At 40.0% G+C, this 25,352-nt stretch overlaps 1 protein-coding gene across 1 annotated transcript in view; it reads right to left on the minus strand.

Moving 5' to 3' along the window:
* The window catches only part of LOC141141565 (visual pigment-like receptor peropsin), a 70,198-nt gene extending 45,800 nt beyond the window's left edge, over nucleotides 1-24,398 (minus strand). Inside the window, exons 1-2 of the mRNA XM_073629155.1 lie at nucleotides 24,143-24,398; nucleotides 16,895-17,100 (exon numbers count right to left, since the gene is read on the minus strand). Coding sequence (XP_073485256.1) covers nucleotides 16,895-17,100; nucleotides 24,143-24,263 — 327 coding nt within the window. The 5' untranslated portion in view covers nucleotides 24,264-24,398. The remainder of the gene's footprint in view (nucleotides 1-16,894; nucleotides 17,101-24,142) is intronic.
* Nucleotides 24,399-25,352: the final 954 nt, after the last annotated feature.

Below are 25,352 nucleotides of genomic sequence, written 5' to 3' on the forward strand. Positions count from 1 at the left end.
CCTGCAGCATAAAAGCCCTGTATTATGTCTTACTCTGTCGTTCACGGGTTTCACGATGGACATTTTGGGCATTGGACATTTGGAAATTGTGAACTCTGTGTATCATAATTATCTGTAAATTCAACCCGTATATTTCATAGTTTCCCTTTCGTAATTTTTAAATTTCCTTCAGCCTCCTCCCCGTTTCCCCCCCCACCCTATTACCTATCACCCTCCTCTTACTAGGGGACCCACAATTAATCCTACAATATAGATGATAGACTTCCCAGATATAATAGTATCACAGAATGACAAAAAGCACCTGATGATGTTTCTAATGATGAGACGAATTACCCAAAGTTTAAGGTTTAAGTTGCAATGTTTTGTTTACCAAGTTTGTTTAGGTTCCCAGGTTTGAATGGTATACTTCAGATCACCCTCTGGTCGAAAAAATGTACTTATATGCTTCTTAGCTGACCTACGGCATTTTTTTTTCTAAGGTTTATTAAGCGCCTTGGTCTGGGGTGGTACACATGTGCTTCTACCTAACCCCTGTTATCCTATTAGTTTCCAGGGGCTAGGACATCCTAGATGTCAAGCTCGGACACTTTCCAAAAATGTTTGGACTTATTGGATCCTAGGGACTTCTTCTTCCCCCTGGGATCCACATCTTCTTCTGGGAGAAGATCTTCCTTTCTTCTTTCCCACTGCCTGCTTACCTTATTACTCTGTCTATCATAGCACTATTAACTCCTATATCTCTAGCAGATAACAGCGCAATGTGGACTCTAAATGAACAGCGATCGAGAAGGACCGAGGAGGCCCCCACAAACTCTGATAAACATGACCGAAGATTTCCAAGGGTAAGTGATGGTGAATGTTTCCATGGTCCTCCCCTCTGCTCCCATGGCCAGTGACACTCCACATATTTTAAAGGTTGCCTCCCACAATGTGCAGGGTTTAAATTCACCTTTGAAACGTAAGAAAATTTTTAACTTTTACAAATCTCTCAAATTGGATATTATTATGTTACAGGAGACACATTTCCTGATTCGGTACAGTCCTAGGTTCATCCATGGGCAGTTCCCTAAATTCTTTCTAGCAAATGCTGAAAACAAAACAAAAGGTGTAGCCATCTTCTTTTCCAAATCCTGCAACTTTAACTGGACCTCTGATTATAAGGATACGGAAGGCAGGTTCTTATTGGTCAAAGGCACAATAGAAGATAAAACATACTCTCTGGTGTCCTACTATGCTCCTAATAAAGGACAAGCTGTATTTTTTGCCCGCCTCTTCCGCATCCTTAATCCCATGTTGGAAGGAACAGTAATCTTTGGAGGTGACTCCAACATCGCCTTTGATCAAGGCTTAGATAGATCGAAAACCACAGGGACAACAATTAACATGCCCCCTCAAGGCCAGTCACAAAATTGCCAAAATGATTCACACTCAGGGTCTGTCTGATGTGTGGAGGGAACTGAATCCAACCTCGGTTGACTACACACATTTTTCAGCCCCCCATAACACATTCGCCAGAATAGATCAAATCCTTTTCCACACGCATTCAATTCCCAGGGTCACTCAGGCTCGTATCAGAGACACGATCCTCTCAGACCACGCATTAGTAAGCATGTCCCTACAACTTGCTAACCCAAAATCAGGACTCAAACATTGGAGACTGAATGAATCTCTCCTAACGGATCCTGTCAGAGTCACGATGCTTGAAAAATCACTAACAGAATACTTCAAAATCAACACGACAGGAGATGTTTCAATGGAAGTGTGGGCGGCTCACAAAGCTTTCATTAGGGGGGAAATCGTAAAAATGTCCACTCAAATAAAAAGGGAGAGGACCATTGAAGTAGAGAGACTTGAGAGGGAATATGCAACATTAAGATCCCACCATAAAAAAAAATCCCTCAAACAACAACATACCACAACTAGATAAACTCATATTGGAACTAAATTTAGCCCTCACGGCTCAAGCAGAGAAAAGCATAAGATGGAGTAAAAACAAATATTATACACAAAAGGATAAGATCGGCCCCATGTTAGTAGCCAAGTTATCCCCCAGAATACAATTAAACTCAATGCCCAGAATCAGAATCCCTGGCCATGGCCTTTCAACCAACCCGGTAAAAATTCTAGATGCTTTTCATTCCTTCTACATGAATCTTTACAAAGCCTCTACCCCGAAAGACACTGAGGATATAAGAACTTTCTTAGACAACCTACCCATCCCACTACTGTCCCTGGAGCATAAAGACTCCCTGGAAGCTCCTTTCACTGAAGGGGAAGTCCTTAAAGTTATCAAAGAACTAAAAAATGGATCTGCCCCGGGCCCAGACGGGCTCTCCAACTTATACTATAAATCCTTTGCTAACACACTAGTGCACCATTTAGTCAAATTTTTCAATGACCTGACCTGGGGAGATCCTCTAAAGGCCCAGCTTAACTCCGCTTTTATTGCTGTGATTCCCAAAACAGATCAAAATCCGGAAGAAATTAATAATTATCGTCCAATATCTCTAATTAACTGTGACCTTAAAATTTTAACTAAAACCCTTGCCAATCATTTCGCTTCCTTCATATCCCAATACATACACAAAAACCAGGTGGGCTTCATACGGGGCAGACAGGGCCCAGACCAAATTAGAAGAGCTATAGACATAATATCTATTCTGCAATCTAACTGGGAAGGGGGAACCAAACAGGAAGGTATGTTACTCTCCTTAGATTTGAAAAAAGCCTTTGATTCGGTTTCCTGGCCGTATATATTCACGTTGCTGCAAAAATGGGGATTCGGAGATAAATTCTTGGGTCTTATCAAATCTCTTTATTCTAAGCCTCAAGCAAGAATATGACTTCAAGGACACTATTCTAAACTCATATAGCAAAAGGCACCATGTAAGGTTGTCCACTATCCCCCCTAATCTTCACTTTGGCAATTGAAACCCTTGCAATCTCGATTAGAGAAAACCCCAGCATAACAGGAATTACTTGTGGCCCACATATTCAGAAATGCGGACTATACGCGGACGACATCCTCTTACTCATCAGCTCACCCATAACCACTTTACCAAACTTAAGACACTCCTTAGAAGAATTCTCTAATATTCAAGGGATTCAAGTCAATTACTCTAAGTTTCTAGCCATGAATATTTCCCTCCCACTACAAACTGTCTCTCTACTTCAAACGTCCTTTCCTTTTAAATGGAATAATAGATCTATTAAATATCTTGGAATTAACTTAACACCCAAGATAGAATCTCTTTACAATACCAATTACCCTCCCATGTTCAGTAAATTGGAAACAGAACTTAAGTATGGGCTAGCCACAATCTCTCATGGATAGGGAAGATAAACTCGATAAAGATGACTCTACTTCCCAAACTTCTATGCTTGTTTCGCTCCCTCCCCATTCCAATTAATAGGAGTCACATTAAATCTTTTCAAAGCAAAATATTGCAATTCATATGGGGCAAAGCGGGATACAGGCTACCACAAAATTCCCTGCACACTTATAGAAAGAAAGGGGGTTTGGGGCTTCCCAATCTCCTTCAATATTACTTTGCCGCCAGATTAGCTCAAATCTCAATCATATACTCGAGATTTGAAAAACCAGATTGGGTCCAAATTGAAAGACAAGCAGTCCCTCGCCACACCATAGATTTCTTAATGTGGGCTACCCCAAAATCCCGACCGCCGATAATGACTCCGACCCTTTCCCACTCCCTGGCACTGTGGGACAAGTTAAGCAAGTTCAGGACCCTAACATCAGTCAGCAAACCTCTAGCCCATCTATTCAACAATCCCGACTTCCCTCCAGGCCATCGGGGCATTTAAGTGGTGGCTGGACAAGGGACTGTACCGAATCGGGCACTGTTTCTCCCCTGCAGGTCCTCTCTCCCTCAAGCACTGCATCGACAAGCTTGAGCTCCCCACAACAGAACATTTTAGATTTCAACAAATCTCACATTATTTACATACCATTTGGTTGGAAAAACCACTTCCACCCAGAATTACACATATGAATTATGGTGTGGGCAGGATCCGGAGCAGAGGGGGGGAATATCGATCATTTACTCATCGCTCTTAAACCCAGCCTCTAAATCTCTGTTCATGTTGAAATGGGAGGAGGAGCTGCACTTCAATTGGGATCTGGAGGTATGGTAATCGACCTGCTTTAAATCATTTCAGGGGATCCTTAACACATCATTCACGGAGGCCAGTATAAAAGTAATCTTGAGGTGGTATTATACACCCTGTAGATTAGCATCCAGGTTTGCCTCGGCAGACCCTATGTGTTTCAGAGGATGTCAACTTTTGGGCACAATGGCCCACATTTGGTGGGAATGCCCAAGGTTACGATCATTCTGGAGAAAAATATTTAATATACTTGACAGACTGGTCGGTCGCCAGATACCCAGATTTCCAATGATAGCTCTTCTCAATGAACAGATCCCAAGAACCCCTACTCACACTAGGAAGCTAATCCACTTTATACTGGTGGGTGCTAAAATTACAATAGCTAAGGCGTGGAAACAGCCAAACATCTCCATTACAGCTGCTAAGAGGAAAATCTCTTGGATTATGTCCCAAGAAAAATTATCCAGTATACTGTCAGATACCCACACTAAATTTGAAGCCACGTGGGACCCATGAGCTCAGTATATGGGCATTTCGCTCTTCCCAGTCAGTGGGCCAACTTGAGTCCTCTCAACCACATTGTACAAATTATTTTTGGTAGACAATAACTAGCTACTCCCTCTCCTTTCCCTTCTTCACCTCTATCCTCTCCTTTCTCAATGCTATTCTTTCCAATCTCTTCTTCTTCCCCTGTCTGTTCGGGAAGACAGTGGAGCTCACACTACTCCCTAGCTCTGGGTCCCGGAATCTGGTCGGAGACCCAGGGTAGCTTGGAGTCAATCCGGTGTTGTCTGGCGGAAGAGGGAGAGGTCCAGAAATAGAGAACTCCACCCAGCACAGTCTGATCCCTTTGGGGGTGCTGGGTGTTTAAAAGGATCGCCCCTGGCCCTTTCTATCCCCACAAGAGCTCTGTTAGCAAGGCATACCCCTTACTTTCACAAACCAGCTGTCAAGTGTTATGTTATATTGGTTAAGGGGGACGTGCACACTTTTATATGTTACTGGGATATGACCCCAATCGAAGCAAATCATTTTTCTGTTATGATGCTCTGTAACGAAGTTCAACTATACATCGATATCTGAGGATTGTATTATGCTTAGATTATACTTCACTGTCAACCATCTGTAAAGTATGTTTACTTTTGATTATCTATAAAATAAAACTTTTTGATATAAAAAAGTCAAATCACTAGTAAGGGTTGATGTATATTGTTGTGCACTACAACACTGTTGCACTACCTTAGGACATTGGAGTGTCTTTTAAAATAAATGCCAGTACACCATGTTCCATGTGTTACCGCATGTTGCAGTAATGAACATGTTATTACATAGCAGTAGACACGGCCTACACATTGTCTGTGCTGTTCTAATTATCCTTTGAGACCATTTAGAACTAATATTTCTTGCTTTTAGATATTTTCCATGGTTTATGCTTCTGATGAGCGGCTACAAGGCCACTAAACACGTCAAGCCTTACACTTTACTATCATTCTACCATGGACCAATTCATATTTTCTATGGTTTTATTCATGTTTATAATCATTCATTATATGAATTATGTTAATTTCTTTTTTTTTTCTTTTTTTTTAGCTTGTTTTTTTAGCTTGTTTATAATACATATCCATTGTCTGTTCTACAACTGTCTCAATGATTGTGAAATACTATGTAACATATGTTGTAAATGATCAAATGCTTTTGGAGGTCATATACCCATGAAGTTGTATGTTAGATTATACAACATGAATAAACAATACTTCCCAGTCACTTGACTTCCTTTTGTGCTGCCGTGTGCTTCATACAAAGTCCCAGATTTGCTCTCAATTTTAATTAATGATAGGGATGGAGGCAGTTACCCCTTTGGTTACTGCCTCATTTAAAGTCCCAAAATTCCTTTTCTTTTCTCATTATAAACTAATTAGGGATGGAAGCACACGGCAGCAGTCTATTATAAAGCCTTCTTAAACTCACGCACGGCCGTGGATTTCCATGGCCCTGTCATTTTCTAGTTAATATCTATTTTTTGTTTTGTGTAAATTTTTTTCCCCTATATTATAGAGAATCACGTACTCCCATAAACCCTTTTATTTGGTTTATCCAGGCTGGCATGTCCCATGTCTGCATCGGCGCATCTGTGTGTATATTATTGGCGTTGCTGATTCATTTGTCTCGGTCTCTGATCCGAACACTGTGATGTGCAGCACATCCTTCCCCTCCCCCTCACTGTCCCCTTGGGAGGTGGGATGGGACGACATACCATCTCCTGCACGCTGCACGTTTTGGGCGCGCTGCATCCACGTGGCACGCCACCCCCGTCTGAGTGTCTCCCATTGGCTGACACACGAGAGAGGCGAACAGGCACTAATCGCCCAACGGCTGAGCTGCCCAGGTGAAAGCGTTCCTCTCTCGAGTGGTATCTGGCCAATTGACGCTTGGGGCGGGGCTGTGGTAGATGCAGCTACTTAGGCACCTCCGTGGGTTAGTTCACAGGCACATTTCTCACTCCACACATTTTGGATCACTCCCATTTATAGTGATCATCCTTTCCATTTGTAACTCACAGGTATTTATTCACCATCACTCCTGTGTTTCTAATTTTTCTATTTTTGTTTTTTTTTTTTTTTTCGACACCCTTTACCACTCACCGCTCACTCACTCATTATCTTCACCTTTATAACTTATTTACATTCACATTAGTCACTTTCCTTTCTTATGCATTCAACCTTGCATCCTAGGTTTCCCACCAGGCTCACTGCTTTTACAGTTCACAAGGGTTGTTCACTCACACACATGGCCTAAGAATTGTCTTTGCTGGTTGTTATCGCCCCTTTGGTGACCACGGTGCCCGGAGATGAGACCCTGCGATTTTTTGGCAACTTTCGATGCCGCACTGCAGCTGCGCAGATGCAGATGTAAGTTTAATATGCAGCCTGGTAACAAACCTTCATATACAATCTTTACCTTTTATTTGCTTTGTTTTTTATGTTTTTCTACCCCTATCTTAACCACAATTAATTATCCTTTGAGACCATTTAGAACTAATATTTCTTGCTTTTAGATATTTTCCATGGTTTATGCTTCTGATGAGCGGCTACAAGGACGCGAAACGCATCAAGCCTTATACTTTACTACCATTCTACCATGGACCAATTCATATTTTCTATGGTTTTATTCATGTTTATAATCATTCATTATATGAATTATGTTTATTTTTAATTTTTTTTTTTTTAGCAATGTTTATAATACGTATCCATTGTCTATTCTACAACTGTCTCAATGATTGTGGAATACTATGTAACATATGTTGTAAATGATCAAATGCTTTTGGAGGTCATATACCCATGAATGGGTATGAATGTATGTTAGATTATACAACATGAATAAACAGTATTTCCCAGTCGCTTGACTTCCTTTTGTGCTGATGTGTGCTTCATACAAAGTCCCACATTTGCTCTCAATTTTAATTAATGGCACTGCTGTGTTCCTGCTAAAGGACAGCATGTTTCTGTGGTGTCAGCGTTCTGCCTCCTAACTAATCTCATCCCCCCACCACTGTTACTGATCCCATGAATCCCACTGATCACACCCCCCTCCCCCAGTATTGCCACTGATCCCGGGAGTCCTAGGATTCCTAGGAGTTTTCTGTGTATTGATAGGTCCCCTCACCTCCCCAGTCCATGGTGTGCAGGCAGTGAGGAGATGTGCTGTAACCTTTAGCAACCAATCAGTGAGCAGTAATGCTGTGTACTAACCTCTTGCAACCAATCATTGGGCGGTAAGGATATGCAGTATCCTCTAGGAACCAATCAGTGAGCAGTAATAATGCGCAGTAACCTCTAGCAACCAATTAGTGAGTGGTATAGATGTCCACTAACCTCTAGCAATCAATCGGTGAGCAGTATTGATGTACAGTAATCTCTAGCAACCAAGCAACAAGCAGAAGTCATGTGCTGTAACCTCTAGAAAATAAACAGTGAGCCGTAATTTGTGCGATAAGGTAACCTCTAGCAGACAGTCAGTGAGCGGTAATGATACACTGTAACCTCTGGCAACCAATCGCACTTGCTGCCTGATCTGAATCAGAAAACTGATTTTGAGTCTAGCTACTATTTATTGTATGTCTTAAAGCATGTGGAGAGCGAAATTGCATGGAAGACGGGGCCCAAGAAAATGTTTGCCCAGGGTCCAGTCAATATTAAAGATAGTCCTGACTGTAAGCAATAACAGTTACATACATTTTATGGTTGGGAAGTAGCAAAGATTGTTATTGAGACATGAATGGAATTTGACACATACATGACTTAAATAAACTACACCCCCCTTTTCCAACAGGATTTGCACATAATCCGTATCATATCCTATCTTAAAATTGCACAAAGACAAGTAGATCTCATAAGTAATTATAATATGTTCCTTTCATTGAGGTTGCCATCAATCCTGCCTGATGTGATAATTGTGGCTAACTAAGACCATTTAGCATTTGGTGTATACACATTGAAAGCATCATGCATTTTCCCTTGCAAGAAGAGAGATTACTTGACTGAACGTGAGCTTTATTTGGCATCACAGAACATCATAATGCATCTACCCTAGGTGACATATAACTCTGATCTATTGCTTGTGAATATTGTATTGCATATGGTTACTTTTTGTTACACAAAAAAACAAAAAACAAATGTTATCACATTACACAAAACGCAACACAAAATTATTATCACATCATCTGTAAATAAGAAGAAAGGTTGTTTTATGCTGAGAAGTTTCCCTTTCACTGTCTCTGTTCGTCTACGGTGTGGCAGCTGTCTCTGAAAATGTTACACACATTTTTTCCTAATCCCCTTTTAACAGAGTTAGGATGGATTGAAAACAGATTGCAAAGTAGCTATTGTGTGTCAACTTAGTCTGCAGATCTAATCCTTCCATTATCTGCTAATAAAGCTGCTGCACAAGTCACATAAACCACATCCGATTTTTTCGTCAGTTGGTTTTTGCTGAGTTTTACTTCCTAACTATTTGAAAACAGCACATAGTATTACACTGTAATCAAAGACATTTTTATCGAAGTTGTCCAAATAATGACCTAGTATATATTTTTTCAACTGTTCTTTAATTTCCTCAAAACTAAATCTTAAAAACATTTATTTAGCATGTTGTATAGTACATTCTATAATTACAAGAAATAGAAGAAGTCCAAAGAGGGTTCACATTTAAAGACCTACTTTTTAAAGTAAGAGGTTCTTGACTGTTTCTGGTTAAAAAAAAATGAAACATGGGTTGATTTACTAAAGAAGTAAAGGCTATCCACCTATTAAAGTGAATGTTCTCTTTGCAAGGTGATTATTAGCAAAGAAAAAAAAAACGTGAAGCTGTGTTCACTTTGAATACCCAATTATTTGCAAGGGAAATTAAAAAAGAAAAAAAAAAAAAAAAAACATGATTTTTGCTAGCTTTTCATTAAGTTTAAATTAATTTCTCATTACCTTTAAATTAAGTTTAAATGTGTCCATTTACATATAAATATCGAACATCACTTTTAGAAACAGTGAAAGGGGAAGGGAGAAGAAGGGGAAGGATGGCCAGCAGTTGTTCACAGGACTTATAAGCATGAGATTGTCTCAGCTGATGGAAGTCATCCCTTGTATGTGGGAGTCTTATGCCGCGTACACATGATCGGACTTTAAGGCATACTTGGTCCGGCGTACTGGATTTCGTCGGACAATTCGATCATGTGTGGGCTCCAGCGGACTTTGTTTTCTCAAAAGTTTGACGGACTTAGATTTGAAACATGTTTCAAATCTATCCGACGGACTCGAGTCCGGTCAAAAAGTCCGCTCGTCTGTATGCTAGTCCGACGGACAAAAACCAACGCTAGGGCAGCTATTGGCTACTGACTATGAACTTCCTTGTTTTAGCCCGGTCGTACGTCATCACGTACGAATCCGTCGGACTTTGGTTGATCGTGTGTAGGCAAGTCCGTTTTTCAGAAAGTCCTTCGTAAAGTCCGTTGAAAAGTCCGCCGGACCTAGTATGCCGTAAAATCCGATCGTGTGTACACGGCATTAGAAGCACATGTAGTTTCCTAGAAAGAACCTACCGTTTGCTAGCAGGAACAACGTTCTATATATTTTTCTTTATTTTACATCTTAATGCACCCTATTATTAGGCTGCATTTCAAGCCTACAGTATAATGTAGTTCCACATACATGAATAAATCATTGTCCAACACTTTCTGCCAGATTGTCATAACTGGAGATAGATTAAGGCAGAATTGGGCTCTAGGCAAGGTAGCAGCTTTACCATTACTGCTTCTCCCATGCCTTCCATTAACAATAATAATGATTGCATTTAGCATACAGAAGCCATTCTTTCTTCATTGTATTGCCATAGCCCTTCCCGTCAGATAATAACTGCCTACAAGTGTATCCTGCATTGTGAATTTACATGCAAGTCAACTGCTTTATGCCTGCTTTATGTTTTACTGTGGGAGCATGGGGGTTGGATCTGGGCTTCATCTTTTGGATGATCCAGCTGTAGTCAGAACAGCCCTGAATAATGAAAGTTTAATTTGTAATTCTGACACTTAGCCTATTCAAAATGAATAATTTGTAATGTATCATGATGGCTGCAAATTTTGATCATGCTGCATTTTTTGCAGTCTACCACAATGAACACTCAAGAGAAAGTTGGAGTCGTCATTGGTGTTACTGAATGTAATAAACCCACCCCAGCTCTAGTTTCAGTGAAAACTATAATAACGTTTGTGTCAATGGCTGCAATAATACCCCCCCAGCAATGTCCGTAACCAAAAAAATAACCCACAGAATTAGTGTCAATGACCAAAATATAGGCCCCAGCATTGGCATCAATGACACTATATTAACCCCCAGCATTGATTTATGTGGATACAATAATAATCACAAGTTTTGGTGTCAGTGACTGCAATAATAACCCCCAGCATGGCTGTCAGTGACCAAATAAATAGCCCCCAGCATTGGCATCAGTGACACAATAATAACCACCAGTGTTAGCATCAGTGGCACAATAATAACCCCCAGCATTGATTTATATGGATACAATAATAAGCTCCAGCACTAGTGTCAGTGACTACAATAATAACTACCAACATTGGTGTCAGGGGACACTATAATAACCCCCAACATAGATGTCAGAGACTGCTAAGTAACCCACAGCACTGGTGTCAGTGACTGAGAAAATACACCCTTCCCCACATTGTTGTCAGTTGCAGGACTAATAAACCTTTTGAGCTGTTTTTGCGTATTTTGCACACATACTAAAATATTAATTTTTAGGCCTAAAGATTAGTTAAAACCCCAGTAAAACAGTATATATTTTCTGAAAGCTGATACCCTGTATAATAAAATTGTGGTAGATCCAATTTTTTATGTCACACAATATCGATTTTAGCAAAACAGTTTATCAAGCACAATTTTTATGTGGTTTAAAAACACTAAAATTAATTCTATTGCACATAAACCCATTTTTTGGTTATAGTAAATAGATACCCAACATGTCAAGCCTTAAAATTGCATGTGCCTGTGAAATAACAAAAAATGTAGATACCAAAAAAAGGCATCGCTTTAAGAGCTCTTACAGGTCATCAGTTTAGAGTTAACCATGAATATGTCCCATTAATTTTTGCTCTAACGTGTGTAGTAATCAACATTTCCATATGTAAGCACCCCCGACATGTGTATTTACTTACTTACAGTTTTTTTTTTGTTCTTAACTTTATTGCTATCACAAAGGGGACTAAAAGCCCTCAAAGTGAAAACATGCTCATAGTGACAGGTCCTCTTTAATGAGACATCAGGAGTCTATTAGACCCCTGATGACTCCCCTGCACTCCATTGAAGCTATTGTAGCATGGATTGTATTGTATCAACTTCTTTCTTGGCCACAACAATCAGAAAAAGTGACAGCAGAAATCACAAGTGATGAAAACCTCATTATTTCTGGATTATTATTATTGTTATTATACAGGATTTATATAGGGCCAACAGTTTGCGCAGCGCTTTACAACTTGAGGGTAGACAGTACAGTTACAATACAATTCAATACAGGAAGAGTCAGAGGGTCCTGCTCATTAGAGCTTACAATCTAGAAGGAAGGGTAAAGTTATACAAAAGGTAATAACTGTAGGGGATGAACTGATGGAGAAAATAAACATACAGTTGTTAGGTGTGGACAGAATAGGCTTTTCTGAAGAGGAGGGGTTTCAGGGATCATCCAAAATCTAACAGAGTAGGAGATAATCAGACAGATTGGGTTAAGGAGTTCCAAAAGAAGGGAGATGCTCTGGAAAAGTCCTGGAGGCGAGCATGGGAGGTGGTGATGAGGGAGCTAGAGAGCAGGAGGTCTTGGGAGGAACAAAGAGAATGATTAGTTTGGTATTTTGAGATTAGGCTAGTGATATAGCTGGGAGCTGAGTTGTGGATGGCTTTGTAACTTATTGTTAGCATTCTGAATTGAATTTGTTGGGTGAGCAGAAGCCAGTGGACGGATTGACAGAGAGGAGTAGCAGACTTGGAGCGGTTGGTAAGATGGATGAGTCTGGCAGCAGCATTCATGATGGACTGAAGGGGAGATAGCCTATGTAAAGGTAAGCCAATGAGAAGGGAGTTGCTGTAGTCGAGGCGAGAGATGACCAGGGAGTGAATCAGGAGCTTTGTGGTGTCATTGGTTGGAAAGGGCGTATTTTGGAGATGTTGTGAAGGTTGAGATGGCAAGATTTGGACAGTGATTGGACGTGGGGCTTAAAGGATAGATCAGAGTCCAGGATTACACCTAGAACTTTGGCATGCGGGGATGGACTGATAGTTGTGCCATCAATTTTGACAGAGAGATCAAGGGAAAGGGCATGTGGGGGAGTAAAAATTATAAGTTTAATTTCGGATAGATTGAGTTTGAGTGGTGTGACATCCAGACCGATATATCTGTTAGTAAATTAATGATACGTGAGGAGACTGAGGGGTAGAGAGATAGATTTGGGTGTTGTCAGCGTAGAGTTGGTAGTGGAAGCCATGGGAGGCTATCAACTGACCCAGGTAGGAGGTGTAGCTTGAAAATACTGTAGGATTCTTAATAGCTAGGAGAAATAAGGGAATGCATGTTCACTAGTCGCCTTTCCCTCAACCATGTGATCCCCAGTGGGGGAACTCATTCGGGGTTCTGTGAAAGCAATCAGGCTGGCTTGCCTCTATCTAAAATTCAACAGTCTAATTGATTGTGCAAACCCCCCGCTGCTGCCAATGTATGACATACTTTGGTGGAAGTAAAGTGGTTAAACCCCCCACACACATATAGCCCTCCTCCTACACTGTTGCTAAGTAGCATTGCTAATTTTTTTATAATTCTTTATTTATACTTTAACATTGCAAACAATTCAATCTCCTTGTCAGCCTAGGAAGGTGTATAAACATATAGTCCACTTCAATAAATACCACAATCATTTACAGAGTGATGAATCAGAGATTATCCACATACATAATGTACAGATTATAGATAAAACTTGTAGTACAAATAAAAGAGATGGTTAAAAAAAAGATTGACATGATTATCATCCCTTCACCCCAACAAAGGATGGGCTAATTGGTGATACAATAATAATCGTCTATGTAATAAAGGGCAAACAGTTTGATGATCACAAGTTACCTATACCGATGACTCAATTGGAGGTTGGTAAGGGATAATAAAGACCAGACAGATGAAAAAGTAAGGAACGGAAAGAAAAAGAAACAGTGATGCCAAGGGTCAAGATGGTCAGGTTATAGGTGGTAATTTGTTGAAGTGCAGTCAGAGGGCCAATGTGCCAAGAGTGAGAGTTGATTCTCTGGGGTTGATTTACTAAAATTGGAAAGAATTTTGCCAACAAACTGGGTAAACTGTTTCTAGTCCATATCCCTGGTTACAGACAATGAACAAAGGATTCCTCAAGGAGTGGGACTTTAAAGGACCAGAAAACAGTAAATGGTGTATTATAAAAATACAAAATTTATTGGTGAAACATAGAAAAATTGGGATCAATTAAAACAAGCACATACATGTAAAACAGCATTGAAAAGCATTGAAAACCAGTGGATAACCTATACATCGACTGTCCATGTGAGTGGGACAGAAGAAATCTGATGATTCAACAAGTGGAAGTCATAGCTTAAACGCATAGCATCAGCACATAGGATTAACCTTGAAAAATCTTGAATTGTATAACCTAGTGTCCCTGAAGAAGACCTTCACCATTTTTTGTTGAAACGAGTTGGATTTCTTCTGTCCCACGCGCATGGACAGTCGATGTATAGGTTATCCACTGTCTTTCAATGCTTTTCAGTGCTGTTTTACATGCTATGTGCTTGTTTTAATTTATCCCAATTTTCTCATGTTTCACTAATACATTTTGTATTTTTATAATATACCATTTACTATTTTCCGGTCCTTTAAAGTCCCACTCCTTGAGGAATCCTTTGTTCATTTACTAAAATTGGAGAGTGAAAAATGTAGTGCAGCTGTGCATGGTAGCCAATCTAACATGGTAGCCAATTCTAACTTCAGCTTGTTCAATTGAGCTTTGACAAAAAACATGGAAGCTGATTGGTTTCTATGCAGAGCTGCACCAAATTTTGCACTTCCTAGTTTTAGTAAATCAACTCCTCTGTTACATTACATTAAGTATGAGTCTGTTGCTGTAAAATATTACCAGGGTGTTCATATTGACCTGAATTTGTCCACAGAGTTATCTAGAGTAAGATCTTCCATAGCCAAAATGTAATTTATTTTAGAATACCACAAAGACTTAGAGGGTGGATGGATCTGTTTCCACAATAACGGATTACAGGCCTTTGCTGTGTTAAGTAAATGTACAGTAAGTGAGCAGCGGCAGCTGGTGGTAATTATATATTTGGGGGGGCAGCAAACAGTGCACCCACAACCCCTGAGTTGGGTCGGGTTGGCCAGTCAATCGGTGTACTTACCTCAACAATGGGCGGCTTCCCCGGCTCTCCTCTGCGGGCATCTCCTTCCCTGCTCGGCGGCTTTCAGCAGCCAATCAAAAAGCTTCTCCTTTCAGCCAATCAGGAAACGCGTCTCATACCCACACTTCCTGATTGGCGGAGAGGCGATTCAGTGTAATAATAGCGAATATGCATTCGCTAATATAACACACCTGGGTGGGCTCCAAGTGCAATGCTCTGCGTCCGAGCCCACCCTATTTTGAAGCCTATTAGAGCCTCTGGCCTCTGTAATTCATGCGCCCAGGCGTCCTGAAAGGGGCCGGATGCCTACAAAGGGGGTCGTGGCGATGGAAAGGGGAGAAGCCGCCTGTGCGCCTCTGTAAGCAAGGTCTTATACTTCAAAGTGGGTCTCCCGGTAATATGAAGAAGAAAAGCAGCTGTATTTTGACTCAGATCTACTGAAGTAAGTTGTTTAATCATGGATGTTACATCAATCCAGAGCAGCTGAATGTTTGGACATTGCCAGAAAATATGAAACATAATACCTGTCGTAGTGCCGCATCTTCATCTTTCAGAATTTGGTGGTACATTTTATGTAACATGGCAGGCCCTTTATACTATCTCAATAGAATCTTGTACCCCGACTCCCAGGAACCAATTAGCAATTGATGATTTGTATGCAAAATATAGTATTTTTTCCTGTTGCTGGGTGGATAGTTGGACACAGTATCTAGCTCAGATTCCCTAGCAGTGCTATTTAACCCCCTGCCATTAGTGGACAGTGGCAGTGTTCCTCAACCCCACTCTCACCCCTAATTGGTGGTCAGTGGCAGCATTTTTTAAACTCTTCAGCTTTGGGAGTCCTCCATTAGTAACCAGTGGCAGTTTTTTTAAACCCCTCCCTCCAGATTGGTGGTCAGTACAGTAACAATGAAATGTAAACTTACCTGGTCACAAGCTCCCACAGTGCTCTCTCCTCAATGCTGCCTGTACTACATCTGTACTATTGGGTGGAGTTTAACTCTGCATGACAGTACTGTCTTTACTCCAGTGCTGCCAACCTGCTGCAGCTCTGCAAATTCCACAGGTGCCCAACACTTGGTGGCCCAGGATGCAGTGGGCCCCAAACAGGGAGCCAGTAGGACACATATTACGCTTGTTGGACATTAGAACCTTAAAGAGTGAGTTAGGGCACTTGAAGGGAGGGTAGGAGGTAAGTAAATTGTGATACTCTTGATCTTTACTAATTACACAGGCTATCATAATTTGCATTTTCAAGAGCCTGGTAGGCATATACCCACAAAGTCCTGGTGTCCTGTTAAAATCAGTTTTCATTTTTTAATTTCCAATGCAGGCTAATCAAAAACAAAATCAATAAACTAAAGAAAGTATAAATGGAGAATGCCTTTCTACAACTACATACTACTATGGCACCTACCATGGTATATAAAAATATTTCCTGGATTTTTAGAACTGAATAATTGGCTGAACTGCATTCCTATGCAACTCTTTGATCGTGTTTAGGAGGTTTTATGCATTGTAAGTAAATATTAAAATGCCAAACACTCAGATGCATGATTGACTTTTATAAAGTTGTGCAATGAGCAATGATATTTCCAAAATCATTGGTAACATTTTTTGGAACCTCACAAATATTTCAGAAAAATGCTCAGGCGAATAGTAAGTTTATGGGTGCAAGTATAGGGTTAGACAAATTGCCATTACAGATTTAAGCCATTAATAAACTAGTGAGCCCACAATCTGTAAGTAAATTATCTGTGAAGAAAACTATAATTTATTCCTACCTGGCATGTCCATATTGAGGTGATAAGAAAACCATCATCTCTGAAGACATTAAAGATCTCTATGATGCCTCTAGAGTAGCCAAATACAGATATGCTGGCATCAGACACTGCCAGGTTAAATGTAAGATAATCTGTGGGCAACAAGTGGGCTCTCTGCTTGTATAATATAAACATTACAATGCTGTTGCCAAACCAAGACATCCAACCTGTGAAAAAAGGAATAAGACATGTTAACACAAGTAGGGATAGCAGGTTGATGCAAATGGAGAGTATTATTCTAAAGTAATACAAAAGCCCAAAAACTATATAATTATTTATTTATGGGAAGATATCTGGAAAAACAAAGTTACCCTTTCCTACGAAGCAAAGTTTTAAAATTCTTTCACACCTCTGGAAGTTAATGGAAGTAATGGAAGTTTCCACAGAGAGAAGATGTGCAACAACAACAAGTTAATTAAAATAATCTAAATAGAATACAGTGCTATAATCTCTAATAAATGCTAAAGGTAATAATATTACAAAGCTATCATGTCATAATACAAACTGTGCAGTAAAAGAAAATGTGTAACACAGTACAGACAAAGTTTCTGGTAGGAATTCATTAAAACTGCTGCACCACTTTCCTAGTGTTAATCCCTCTTGTTAGTGTACTGCACCAAATTCATGAAGCATTGGCGACACTTTTGGTCCTGAAAGGGACTCTTGCACCAAATTCAGGTAGTTCTACAATGCGCTGCTTTTACATTGTGGTGCAATGAATGTGCCAAATTCAAAATAACTTACCAACAGTTTGTATCTTAAGAAAGTGGAGCTAATTAGGACCAACTCTCTTTTGGAGTACAGAGAGAGAAGTGGCACAGACAGATTTTGCGAATGTGTCTCTCATGCATTCTAAAAGTAATTCTTCATGGTATACATTCAACAAGGTGCTGGAAACATTCCTCAGAGATTTTGGTCCATATTGACATGATAGCATTACGCAATTGCTGCAGATTTGTCGACATCTATGAGGCGCAGCTTCCATTCCACCACATCCCAAAAGTGCTCTATTGGATTGAGATCTGGTGACTGTGGAGGCCATTGGAATACAGTGAACTCATTGTCATGTTCAAAAATCCAGTGGTGAGATGATTTGGGCTTTGAGCTTTGTGACATGGAGCATTATCCTAATGGAAGTAGGCATCAGAAGATAGGTACACTGTAGTCATAAAGGGATGGACATGGTCAGCAACAATACTCAGGTGGACTGTAGCTTTTAAATAATGCTCAATTAGTACTAAGGGGCCCAAAGTGTGCCAAGAAAATATCCCCCATACTATTACACCACCAGCCTGAACCATTGATACAAGGCAGGATAGATCCATGCTTTTATGTTGTTTTTTACGCCAAATTCTGACCCTATCATCTGAATGTCGCAGCTGAAATCAAAACTCACCAGGCCAGGCAATGTTTTTCCAATCTTCTATTGTCCAATTTTGGTGAGCCTGTGCGAATTGTAGCCACAGTTTCCTGTTCTTAGCTGACAGGAGTGGCACCTGGTGTGGGCTTCTGCTGCTGTAGCCCATCTGCTTCAGGGTTTGATGTGTTGTGCATTCAGAGATGGTATTCTGCATAGCTTGGTTTTAAATAGTGGTTATTTGAGTTACTGTTGCTGTTCATCTCCAACCAGTCTGCCGTTCTTCTCTGACCTCTGACATTAACAAGATGCCTAAATGGATAGAAAATTATTCTTGCGCTACCATATACGGAGAAAGGAAGGAAAATAAAGAGAGTATAAAACTGGGAAAAGCCGCCTACACCAAATGGGGTACACCCTACCCCTATAAGTAAGATAAATCAGTGAAAGTGTGGTGCTGCGCTAATCCTTTTGAGAACATATGGTATGTGAGTATGTGAAAATAAAATATCAGTGTAGGTGTATCAAAATCAATATGGTGACTCTATGATACTAACGTGTTAATTATAAAGCATAAGACATGTGGTAAAATAACATGTGATCAATACCATGTGCAAAATCATCATAGATAAATAAATAACAGTAGCTGACTGTGGAATATATATATAAATAATGTGCAGCCAGGCACACAGCAAACAAGCATAAACTTAAGGTGACTGGTGCAAATAAGCAAAATATGAGTGACAACTTAACTGGAACAATGTGATAATAGACAAACAGAATCCACAAATAAACGTGCACAAAAAGTGATCCACTTAGGCTAATTAAAGAGTCCACAAATAAACGTGCATAAAAAGTAATCCACTTCGGGCTAATAAAAGTGACTGAAGTCAATGGTGATATTTTCTTTCTTCATGCAACACAGCACGCAATGGTGGGCAGTGGCCCCTTACCTGCAGGTAATGGGGTAATCGCATTAACCAATTTTAGGCATGGCGGCCCTTAAATGGCAGAATCCCAACATCAACCAGTAGTGGGGGGTGACAATAATTAGGTCCTATCCTGGCTTATCTCATCTGGGGACATACGTCTCTCCAAGTAGTGTACCGGGGTCACCAAGATGAAAAAACAGCAAAGGAAGATCCCACAATGGTGTAATATAGTTTGGCAATAAGCTGGGTTTTATTTAAGCAGATAAAAGCATTCACATTAAAAACAATGATACAGGGTAGAGATTCGACGAGCGGCGAGCTTGTATTACTAATCCACATAGAGTGCCTGTCCCGTCCCTACGTGTGACGTCACGACCCACGTGACTTCATCAGGGGATGTGTGGTCGTGGTCATTTGTGGTCGTTTTAGTATGCACACTATAAATTGATGAGAATATAATCCCCTGATATCTGAAGGCAGTTTCCTACCAAGAGGGGTATGTCCATTAATTGGCTGGAGAAAACCACTTTGTGATTGGCTGGCATCTTTCCACTTGAAGAGAAATTGATGGCATTATTTCTAAATATATGATTTTTGTTTTTGCCATTATAATGCCCTTTTGTATTATATTTTGGATTGCAGCGCTGTATTCTACTTAGAGTTTTTTTTTATTAACTCTTTTTTTGCTGCACATATTTAAGGGGTTTATAATATAGGTGCTGATTTATTGTTTTTTAATTTTTTTATTATTTATTTATAACACACTATAGCACAGCGTGGGGTTAATATCATTATCTGAGAGAGCAGGAGAATCCTACTGGCTATTATGGGCAATTGTCCTTAAGAGCCATTTGTAGTGTGTTGGCCTTCATACATCGTTTCTTTTTTTCTTCTTCTATTTTCTTTCCTTGTAATGAGCAAATAAGAAAAAAAATAAGTTGTTTATTTTCTGAGAGAGAGCTACATCTTCTGCTTTGAAGGATCAAGATTAACAATGTTGATGGGAACCTACTTGCTTGGTTCAAGCAGTGCTTTGTAAAAGCAGCCATTGGCTTTAGTCTCAGACCTTCCCAAAGCACATTATGAGGAGTGACCAAAGCACTCTGCCACACAGTACCTCAGCGCTGAACTTATCTCCACCCAAGTTGTTGTTGTTCTCACTACATAGGTTTGGTAAATTTACCTAATAAACATAAAAAGGATTGTTGACTTGTAATGGAAGTTTCTAATGTTTTGTAATGGTTTTTGCAATAGTAAAGCCATTGAACAGAGAAGGTAAGACAACTTTTGTTTGTTACTTAAAAAAAATACATTTACAATCACTTTAAAGCTATGTGAGTTGACAGCCCTGCAATCCCCAATTTCTACAGTAAAATAATGGCAACTGCTTTTATTAACCACTTGCCGACCAGACGCCATCATTATACTGCGGCAGGTCGGCATGATCCCGCGAACCGTCATAGCTGTACGTCAGTCTCTTTAAGCTGGATAGCCCACTGCACTGCGTGGGTGCCAATGCGCGTAGCCAGCGGTCGCAATGACCACCAGCCACACGCAATCCCTGGCACGAGAGCCAGAACAGGGACATGTGTGTGTAAACAAATACTTGTTCTGTGAGGAGAGGAGAGACAGATCGTGAGTTCCTACTAGCTAGGAAAAACTGTCATTTCCTCCAGTCACTCCCATCCACCTACAGTTAGGACACACACTAGGGAACACAGTTAACCCCTTGATCACCCCCTAGTGTTGACCCCTTCCCTTCTAGTGACATTTACACAGTAATCAGTGCATTTTTATGCACCGATCGCTATGTAATACAGAATACATGTCGGCCTGAACTGAGGAAAATATTTGCTTTTAAATATTATGTTTTTTTCAAAATTGTCGCTCTTTTTTTGTTTATAGCGCAGAAAATAAAAACCGCAGAGATGATCAAATACCACCAAAAGAAAGCTCTATTTGTGGGGAAAAAATTGTGTCAATTTTGTTTGGGTACATCGTCGCATGACTGCGCAATTGTCAGTTAAAGCGACGCAGTACCGTATCGCAAAAAAATGGCCTGGTCATTGAGCAGCCAAATCTTCCAGGGCTGAAGTGGTTAAATTAAGCCTCCTGTTCTATAAATGAGACTGTGTATTATCTACTCAACTGAAAACCAGCTGGATCTCCATATTTAATTATACACCTATTCTTGTATGTCCTGAATTGACTCTAACATGTCAGTTTCCATCTGGCAGTTGGGTAGAGCAGAAACACTTCTGGTTATATAATGGCAATACATATATATACACTGCATCTATTTGGGTATTTAGCATTTGGATGACTGCAGGGAGAGTATTTACATAAACTTCAAAGGGTACAAAACAGATGCCCAAGACACTTTGCTGCACTAGATTCTTAAAACCAATAAATCATGTTCGTTCTGTCTTCTCGTAAGCAGAAAATGCAATCTCGTCTATAGAATGTTATTTACCAAGTACAGTTTATGACTTTTTTTTTAAAATAGTTCTCAAAAGTATTACTGTTTTATAGTTGTGCTTGTTGACATAATTACCAATTTCAGTTAGTTAAATACATTAAGAAATGTATTATATACAAATCATAACATAGATGAATAAGTTGTGTATATGCACACACAATGAAGTTAAAGTGATTGTAAGGGTTCGTTTAAAAAAATAAATAAATAACAAACATATCATACTTACCTCCACTGTGCAGCTCGTTTTGCACAGAGTGGCCCCCAACCTGCTCTTCTAGCCTCCTCAGCGGCTCTCGCGGCTCCTCCCCACATCAGATAACCCCCTGGGAGATGCGATCTCCCGGGGGGTTACCTAGCGGCGCTCCCAAGTCCAGCATTTAGCGTCCATAGAGGCCGAATGCAGGACTCGGCCCCACCCCCCCCAGTGCCCGCGTCATTGGATTTGATTGACAACAGCGGGAGCCAATGGCTGCTCTGCTATCAATCTATCCAATCAAGAACCGAGAACCCCAGGCAGAGAGACAGCGCGTCCCCGTGGGTCAAGTTCTAGGGCTCAGGTAAGTAAAACGGGGGGCTGGGGGGCCGGTCACTGCCAGGTGTTTTTTCACCTTAATGCACAGGATGCATTAAGGTGAAAAAACACGTAGGTTTACTGAAGGCAAATAGACTGTTTGTTTTGCAAGGAAAGTTTTACTTTCCTCGAAGCTTAGTGGATGTGGTGACATTTCACATTGATAAGAATACCCAATCACGTGCAAGGAAAATAAAAATGAACTACATTTTTGCTTGCACGCGATTGGATGATGGTAATATGCAGAGCTTCACCTCATTCACTAAGCTCTGGTGAAAACTCTGTTGCAAAGTATAATTTCCCTTGCAAAGTGAACATGCTATTAGCTTTCAGTAAATCAACGAGCAAGTGATTATAATTCTGAATGACCCTAACAAGGCAAATGAGCTATACACAAAATTAGAGATGTTTTTGTTTATAGGATTAGCAACTTTTATGGGGCTGATAAATGTTATCACACATGTAAAAGAAACTATTACATCAGAAGAAAAATATTTTTTTTTTCATTAAATTTTGTATCACTTTAATTCATATACTAGCAGTGGGAAACTGTATACAAGGCTACATGGTTGATTTACTAAAAGTAATTAGGCTATGTACTGTACAAGGGAATTTACCCTGAAGCTTAGGAAATGTAGTGAAATTTCGCTTTGCAAAGAATACCCAATCAAGTGTAAGGAAAAAAAAATATTGCATAAGATCGGATGATGGAACTCAGCAGGGTTTCACTTAATTTACTAAGTTCTCTGAAAAATTCACTTGCAAAGTGCAACTTCCCTAACAAATAGAAAAAACACATTTAGTAAATCAACCCGTATGTCTACAGAACATGTGCTTGTACTCACAAGTAGCAGATGGGAGAGCAATTTATATCCATAGCTGGGCCTACAGCTCACTGAGGACATAAACTGAATTTTAACTTTACCACCCATACACAAAAGTTAGTTATTTTATTGTATTGTCTGACCTAGAATATCATACTGGTCATAAAAAAAATGACATAGCAAAAACTCCTTAGAAAAATAAGTCCACTGTTAGTTTCTCTGGTCAGGCTTCAGGCTTCTTTGGGGTATTTGAATTCACCTCTAAGCCATAATATATTTAAAATACTCAATTCCATTCAAAGAGTTTGTTCCCCTTTCTCTTTTTTACTTATGCAGTGTAATAATGTAATGAAATCACAGAATTTAACATTTAAACAGCCTGTTTTAAAACAATCTGCCATTCATAAATACAGATAGACTCAGGGGTTCTACAAGTGTCTAATTACAATGGTTATGTAAGTCAAGATTAGCCATGAGCAAAGATTTTTGCTAACACCATTTAAGTAATCAGACATGAACATGGTGCATTAATTGTCTGCTCGGTCATTTTGACATATACATTTGTGTAAATGACACATACTCTTGATCACAGTTATTCTTATAGTATACCTTCATAAAAAAGTTACTGACCTTATGTATGTAAAACAACTATAATAAACATTTTTTATCACACAAGATTCACACAACTTTCACCCAGGATCCACACATTTTGAATACAATTAGAAAAGTGTTTTAATCTTGAGTAACAGTTGGGTAGATCTTGCATGAAAACAATTATAAATAGATTCCTATTAATGTCGTTCACAGTGGAGTAAAAATTATTAATGTATTAACAAACTGTCGTTGGCATCAGGCATTAAATAAAATAGAAAAATACTATGAAACTACTTCCTTTAACATACCATTATTGTGCCACTATCAAAACAAGGAGTAAAAAAGCTGTTTTACTAAGTAGTAAAGAAGCCATTTTTAAAATTATGTCTATTTTAGTAGCACAATCTATAGCAGTATTATTAATGAAGGGCTTATTTTCCTGCTTTACATACCCAAAGATAGCAGATAGATTCCTATGATTGTTTCTGCTTGCTCTGATATTGGATTTTCTTTTTGCGGTAGAGTCATGCTGTTGTTCCTCCATGGTATTGGACGGGGAAGCTGTATAGACATTATTACTGTTACTAATTCTAAGCAAAATAACAATTCAGCTCTCTAGATACATGGATGGAGTAAATGTTCAAATGTCCAGTAATTAGCCAATGCTTCTGTCTTCTGCATTCTAAGATTAACAAATTAGGAATGAAAATCTTCTCAAGAGACAGAGAGCTGGGTAAACGTTTGACCCCCCCTTCCTCCCTCCACTCCTTATTCTTTTAATCCATTCTATAAATACATCAGTGACTGTCACTAAATAGCATATGTAATAGGTGGCTCTAGGAAAAGATGTCTTCTTTTACCTGCTTACTAGGGAGGATAAGGTTTGGGTTCCCTGCTACTATAAGTTTGTGGCTAATCCTGCATGTTTGAGGTTCACAGACCTGACAAAATAATGGAGAAATTTGCCATAATAACCATAGTGCACTATCTGGCCTTTAAGCTTGGCCAATAATGGGGCTTTTGGATAAGCCAGCCCCCTCACTCTAAAAGGATGCAGTCAGAGCAGAGATATTGACAAAGTGCTTTTGCTATTATAGGGAAAGCATGAGAGTGTTGCTGACAAATTTCATAGGGAAAGATTTGTGTAGGCACTGGCAGGTCTTTTAAAGTAGATCCTCCTACCGAGTGTCATGTAGGTAGGAAAATGCTATGTATCTTAGAGCAGGGGTCCTCAACCCTTGGACCGTGCGGCTGGGGGTCGGCAGCAGGGGAGCGAATTAGCAAAACCTGGAGTGCCAACCTCCCACTAACATAGGGCTCATCCTCCTCTTCTCCTAGCACCACTACTCCCTTCCCTCTCTGTGGTCAATTTACCTATGGAGAGGAAGGTGAAGGGGGAGAAAAAGAAGAGGAGGGAAGAGAACCGGGTGGGCCTCTAGGTGACAGGCTGCACATGCCCCCGCCCTCCGGAGGTTACAGGCTGCACACCCCCTAGAGTTAACAGGCAGCAGCAACCCACTCCCCGTTTCGTGAAGGGGTTGTCATCACTGAGGCCAGTCCCTGGTGCCAGAGGGGGTTGAGGACCACTGTTTTAGAGAATTGGGGCTGGGGGGAGGGAAGGAATTTTTACTTTTTTATTTGTGTTACATCTTAATGCTGCTG

Source organism: Aquarana catesbeiana, linkage group LG04, assembly GCF_042186555.1.
Source record: "Aquarana catesbeiana isolate 2022-GZ linkage group LG04, ASM4218655v1, whole genome shotgun sequence".
Classification (NCBI taxonomy): domain Eukaryota; kingdom Metazoa; phylum Chordata; class Amphibia; order Anura; family Ranidae; genus Aquarana; species Aquarana catesbeiana.